The 6940-nt window shown below is 44.1% G+C and overlaps 1 protein-coding gene across 1 annotated transcript in view; it reads left to right on the top strand.

The window, feature by feature from the left end:
• Positions 1-6940, top strand: part of PARD3 (par-3 family cell polarity regulator) — a gene marked incomplete at its 5' end in the record, with an annotated part of 471015 nt that overhangs the window by 179286 nt on the left and 284789 nt on the right. Inside the window, one exon of the mRNA XM_015426744.1 lies at positions 5434-5573. Within this exon, the coding sequence (XP_015282230.1) occupies positions 5434-5573 (140 nt within the window). The remainder of the gene's footprint in view (positions 1-5433; positions 5574-6940) is intronic.

Raw genomic sequence — 6940 nt, forward strand, 5'->3', positions numbered from 1 at the left:
GCAATTCTCTTCTCTAACCAGTAGCACCCATGGTACTGGGAGCTGGAATTCAATCCGATGCATGAAGCCCATAGTAGCCAAAGATTTACACGGGTGACCATGAATCATGTTTTGGTGAAGGATGCAGCCATTATTACGAGTTGTGCAGGACACAGCCATGTATGTTCAGGAGAACAGAATACCAAAAATGTCATTCTTGCTTCCCCACCCCCCTTGTGCTCTTTTTAGATATAAAACACTTTGATTACAATAAGAATTGATGTATGTTTGGGTTATTATATTCCCATTTGCTGCATTTTTTCTCATTATTTGTCTCTCTGGAGGCATGCCTGTGTAACCTACATTCCTTTGAGAAAGGCTAGATTATCTGTAATCTAATTCAAGTTTCTGCTCCAGGATAACTCGTTCAAATTCAAAAAGACACACTCTGTTTTAAGGAGGTCCCCCCCCCATCTTGAATCCTAGTAGTATAAAATGGAATTTCTGGTGGCCAGCATTAATGCCAGCCAGGATGAGTTTGCCTTGGCCCCTGTTGGAGACAAGAAAGGGACAAGACTTAATTGGGTAGCCATATTTTGAAGCAGAAAATAAGGAGGTGCGATTGTGCCACGTATCTTGTGCCACACCTCTTCCATGCAGGCTTTTGCTGCTGGCTACTGACCCAACCACCCTGCCTTTAACATAGCAGGGATAGCCAGTTGCCTTTGGGGCCAAGCAGGAGTTTTGGGGGTTTCCTTGGTTTGTCTATCGAGGAAGCCTTTTTTAAAAACCTGCTTTGTGATGTCATGATAGAGGTTGAGAAACCTGCTTTGTGATGTCATGATAGAGGTGGTTATATAGGCTTGGTCTTTGTACTCTTTAGGCCATAAAAAGTTTAGGGCAGGCTGATCACGATAAGTAGGGATGTTCAGCAAATACCCTAAAAGGCATTAGCAGCAATGGAGGGTGTGTCTGGAACAGTGCATCACTGGTGGGGTGAGGCTGGGAAGGAGTGCCCTCAGTGCTGAGCAACGTCTTTCTGAACCTGGTAGCAGCCACGTGATGCATCAGGGGAGATGATGGAGCTGGACACCTCTCAGCACATTGTGGACAGGCTCTGATAGATGAGGCCAGCGGAAAACACAGACTGAGTTTGGGCCTGCCCAACAAAGGCAGCCGCTGTCAGGCTGTCCAGTGCAGCCCGCTCATTTAAATATGTCAGCATATTTAGTAGTATGACGTAGATCTGCATAACTAATGATTAAAATAAACTAGTTAAAACTCAGTGCTGTTATCTTCACTGTGGGGTGCCTGGGGCAATTATGCATATCACCTAAGTCCTCCTGTGGGGAAGAAAGATTTTGGTCTAGATGATCCATTTGCTCTTTCCCCCGAATCCTGTTATTTTTATCTTCTGAAAACAGTACCTGTGATGACTACAGTGCAGAGCAATAGAATCTCAGGTTTTATTGCAAGCAACATTAAAAATGGGAGTAACAGTCTACAAAAAATATGGACAAATAGATCCACACAAAAGTGATCTAAAATTAGGTCTTTTGAAGCATAATTCTGAATATGGCAAAGTGTGATTACAAAATGTGAAATGTATATATTTGAATACCAACAACCCTGAGAAGGTACAAATATTGCATTGCTCTAAGCTTCCCATTGCACTAGAGGACTTAAATTTACTTCCTCATCTTAGCAGCTCTGAGGATATTTTATATATAAAATAAAAGCCTCCTCAGCTGTTGGAATAGCACAAGGTTTATCAACCCTCTGAATTTCGAACATGCAAGATCTGGGGGCAGAAGAGATTGATGTGCTGTTTATAAAATATCTTGTGAGCTCTGCTGACAAGGAAGGAACTTTGAGTCAGGGGACTGCCTTGTGCTGCAATAAGATTAGGACACTAATATTTGCATACCATCTTATTTGGGTTGTTGAGCAAAGTTTGAGTCCAGCGGCACCTTTAAGACCAGCAAAGTTTTTTCCCAGGTATAAACTTTCATGTGCATGCATTGAGGCAGAAGTCACCAACCTTTATATATATAGTTAGAGGGCGGGAAGGGTTAGTTGCCAGGAAGGGCTAGTTAGATTCAAGAAACATAAGTAACTGAGCAATAAATATAGCTAAGACTGGATGATGGTGATTGGTAAAACCTGTTAATAGCAGCAAATTAGTATGCAGCATAATAAATGTCAGAATCTAGTAGGGTTACCAAGTCCATCTTCCACCCCCAGCGGGGGACTTTGGGGGCGTTCCTGGAGGGGGTGGGGCATCCCCAACGTGTCTGCCACCCCCCCCCACCCGCCTGTGCGCCGGATCTCCAGAAATGCAGGTTTCCTGCACTTAAAGTAGCCGGCAGCCGGCGTTTCCCCTTTAAGAGCAGCTGCGTTTCCCTTTTAAGAACGAAGCTGGCTTTTCCCTGCAAGCTTGCGGAGTTCGCGCTTGGGATGAAACACGGGTTGCACACCTTAAAGGGAGAGAGATGGGTGGCTGTGGGTGTTGGGGGTGGGGCTTCCCCCCGCCAGCCATCTGGCCGACGGCGGGTAGAACCCCCCAAAAAACGGGGGACCCCTGGCAAACTGGGGGGTTTGGCAACCCTAGAATCTAGGGTCAGTCTAAGCCAAATTCCAGAGTCAGAGTCAGAAAGTTCAGTCCAAAGGTCAGTTACCGAGCAAGCAGAGTCCAGTTCAGAATGTTATATAGGAAGCAAGATCCAGCAGTCCAAGGTCATTCACGAGTGCGGGGAGGAAGACTCAAGAGCCAGTCCAAGGGTCACAGGAGCACAGTTCAGAGCTGCCGTTGCTGAGTCAAAAACATGTTGCTTCCACAACATGCAGGCTCCCAGCACTGGGTTTATAGGCACTTCCTAACAAGCCCTTGTTAGCAGCCAGCTGCTTGGGAATACTGCTGCGGCTACTCCAGGCTGTCATCAGCAAGCAGCTGGCAACAGGCCAGGAGATGTGTATGCCTCCTTGCTTGCAGCTCCCTTCTAAGCTTCTGTCTCCGGCACTCAAAGGGTGGAGGTGAGCCTTGTGGACTGGTCCTAATCACCTGAGTCTGACCTGCTGCATCCGGGCTGTGTGGTGGCAGCTCTGGATCAGCTGTTGGTGGCAAGTCTTGGTCAGCCTGCAGCTCATCAGCCTGTTTGCTGTCTTCTGCTGACTCAGAGCCAGCCATGCATGGCTCCCCTTCTTCTGGATTTATACCCCAACCCTTCACTCTGAGTCTCAGAGTGGCTTGCAAACTCCTTTCCCTTCCCCTCCCCAAAACAGACACCCTGTGAGGTAGGTGGGGCTGAGAGAGCTCTGAGAGAACAGCTGTACCAGAACTATGGCCTGCCCAAGGTCATCCAGCAGCTGCAAGTGGAGGAGTGGGGTTTTCTGCTTCTTGCTCAGGTGTCAAATTGTGAAGTAATACTTCCCTGTGAGCATCGTCACGAACTTGAAACTTTTGTACATTTTTCTTTTCTTTTAGCATAAATGATCAGTAGGCAGGTGGCTGTAACTCAGTGCCATACATTGCCATGCTTTGTTTTGTTTGTTTATGTTTAGTAGCAATCTTCTCAGCCTGCCACATTTGCTTGCATCTCTTTAGAACAGTTGTCGTATTTAATGGTACATTTTCTGCAGAGATCACCATGTAGCAAACCTCCAGTTTCAGCAGTAGCATGCTGTCTTCAAGTGCTCCAGATTTTCTCTGGGCACAATTTTTAAAAGTGTCTTGTGGTAATGGCTAGCCATTGATAAGGACATGGGTGGGTCAGCGATTCCAATAATCTAAGAATTAATGCACAAAACTCAGTGACTGAATGTGTAGGTGGGTCATTCTTAAATGCATGTACCTCTTCTATAGTCTGAACAGCATGCACATGTTGTCTGTATTTCTTTAAGGTATTGGAAGTAGTGATTGGGAAAAGAAATGACTCTCAGTAGAGTTTGTTTCTAAGGATGTGCTGGATTTTACATGCTCATACCTATGAAACTTGGCAAAAGCCGGCTAAGTCTAATATACAGGTAAAGGTAAAGGTAAAGGTTCCCTTGCTCGAAAGCCAGTCGAGTCCGACTCTAGGGTTGCAGTGCTCATCTCCGTTTCAAAGCCGAAGAGCCAGCGCTGTCCGAAGACGTTTCCGTGGTCATGTGGACGGCATGACTAAACACCAAGGTACACGGAACGCTGTTACCTTCCCACTGAAGTAGTACCTATTTATCTACTTGCAATTTCTTGCTTTTGAACTGCTAGGTTGGCAGGAGCTGGAACTAGAGATGGGAGCTCACTCCATCACCTGGCACACTCGGGTCTCGAACTGCTGAACTACCGACCTTCCACAGCCTGCAGTTCAGCGTCTTAACCACTTGAGCCACCGCAGCTCCTAATATACATGTACAATGTGTAAAATGAGGACTAGGTCTTGATGTGGAAGAAAAAGAACATGTCGATTCACAACCCCATTTCCAGGGTGTCCCATGTAAGAGACCAGCCGAGGTGCTTTGCTGTTGTGTTCCTTTGCATAGCAACCTCAGTTTTTCTTGGAGGTTTCCAATCCCGAGTACTAACCATGGCCAACCCTGCTTAGCTCCCAAGCCCCAAAGAGCTTGGGCTAAGCTGGGCTATAAATTTGGGTAGTTAAGCTAGGAAGTTAAGCAGAAGGATTTGTATTAATTTTTTTTCCTAAGAATTTTGCACTTGGGTTTCCATAACTGAATACAGAAATGATAGAGTGAAAATAAGCTCATCTACAAAGCAGCTAAGTTAACAATAAGTAGCAGACCCACGGGGTGAACTTTTGTGGTTATAAGTGGAGGAGACCTTCGAAAACTGATAAAGGTACCAGGCTTAAGAACATATAAGAACATAAGAGATGCCAATGTTGGATCAGGCCAAAGGCCCATCCAGTCCAACACTCTGTGTCACACAGTGGCCAGAAATAGCCATCAAGTGGGGCCAGGACATTAGAAGCCCTCCCACTGTTGACCCCCCCTAGCACCAAGAAGACAGAGCATCACTTGCCCCAGAGCCCCTATCTATACCTTGTGGCTAATAGCCACTGATGGACCTCTGCAGGTCTAATGAAAATTGGCAATCAGGAGAATGGAGAAGCCAGAACTTTATTCCACATGTGCTGTGTACTGTTTACTCGACATTGACTTGATTTTTCACTCAAACTGTAAAGTTGAAGGTTGGTGATTTTTGAGATTGGTGGGAAACTTCTCCAGAAACAGTTGATTGTACAGCTGGTTAAGGTTTGTAAACTTTGATAATTTTGAGGGGCTCACTTATGTTCACTTATTTATAATGATGACTTCAGTGGTGGTATGTTTCTTCCTAGTGATCTGAAAATACTGGTGGGGGTGTATGGTTTGTGTGTCTTTTACCTTTTTTTTGTTAGGGAATCATAAACATCTGAGCATAAGAAACTTAACAGCATTTTAAAATCATTTGTGCAGGCACAGAAGGCCTAGGATTCAGCATCACTTCCAGAGATGTTCCTATTGGCGGCTCTGCTCCGATTTACGTGAAAAACATCCTTCCAAGAGGTGCAGCTATTCAAGATGGGAGATTGAAGGCTGGTGACCGGCTCATTGAGGTGATGAAATGTTCTAGAGCTGTTGGGTGTCCTTCAGATCTTTTCAGTAAAAAGCCTCCTTTTGTGAGGGTGATATAGTGTTCCAGTGATTCCTCCTCTCCCAGAGCATTGCCTTCAGATCTCTGTACTCTATGAATTATGAAATTAGTAACACCGGTATTATAGGTAACAACTTCATTTCTTTTGTAAACAGCAAGCAAGAGTCTCATTTTAATTTTTTTTAAACTTTTCAGTAAATAGATTATATGTATCTATGTCTGTCTGTCTGCCTGCCTGTCTGTCTGCCTGCCTGCCTGTCTGTCTGTCTGTCAAGAGAAAGAGAGAGAGTGTTATGGTACCTATTATATTAAGATTCAGCGATGTCATCTGCTGTAGCACTCTTTACTACTGGTACTCCCAAATTTTTAGTGTATAGTTGGATGGCTTTATGCTAGTACATTTCAATTATTCTTCAAATTTAAAAGCATCCTTAAGCGTAGAGGAAAGAAATCTGTGTTTATTTGTTTATACGTGGCACGAATGAACATAGATTTATAGATCCTGGTATGCAAATGTATCATCATGCATGACTGGGATAAATCATGCATGTAGGTTATGCATTGAAGTGGGTTTTAAATGTCACTATAAAAAGGCATTTAAATTTTGTAGAAACAGAGGGGGTGGGTGCTGAAGATGCTCATTCCCTGGAACAGTCTAGAGGTGGCCCTGGATAAGGGCTTTAATATTTCTCTTTGTAATGCCTTTAAACTGCTGTAAGTGATGTTTTAAGGCACGGCATGTTTTTGATTATCTCCTTCCCGCAAACTATATAGCAGCAGTAACAACAGTAGTTGGAAATAGCTGGCTTTGTGCAAACAAAGAGTCGTTCCTTGTGGCAAGATTATATTTTTAGTGGTACAGAGCAGCTGGATATGACCATCGCTAGACCAGAAGAGCATTCTTTGAGTTGCAGGATGGGTAATGCATGTCATTCTTTCCAATATAAAAAGCTATCCATCTGCCCCAGTTCCTTTCCTTCAGTGTGGCTATTTTGAAAGATGGTAATTCTTTGTCAGGTTTTCAGTTATAGGAAACTTTGCAAGGCCTGCTATGGAAGTAACATATTGTTCATCATTCATTCTTAAAATATTACAGCCAGGAAAGTGTCTAATGACTGGGATTCATGTCTTCGTCACTTCTGATGTGAGCCAGAAATGCACTGGTGGATCCAAGGCATTAACTGGTAAATTCATTTACCTTCGAAATCTTGATTGAATAAAGCAAAAATATATAAAGAGGCTAAGATATACCAAAAGACTGACATCTCTTTATTGTGCCTGTTTCTTATATAAAATTGCTGCCAGAGAGAGGGAGAGAGGGAGGGAGAG

The sequence above is a fragment of the Gekko japonicus genome, unplaced genomic scaffold (assembly GCF_001447785.1).
Source record: "Gekko japonicus isolate JY-2015 unplaced genomic scaffold, Gekko_japonicus_V1.1 scaffold230, whole genome shotgun sequence".
Taxonomy (NCBI): Eukaryota; Metazoa; Chordata; class Lepidosauria; order Squamata; family Gekkonidae; genus Gekko; species Gekko japonicus.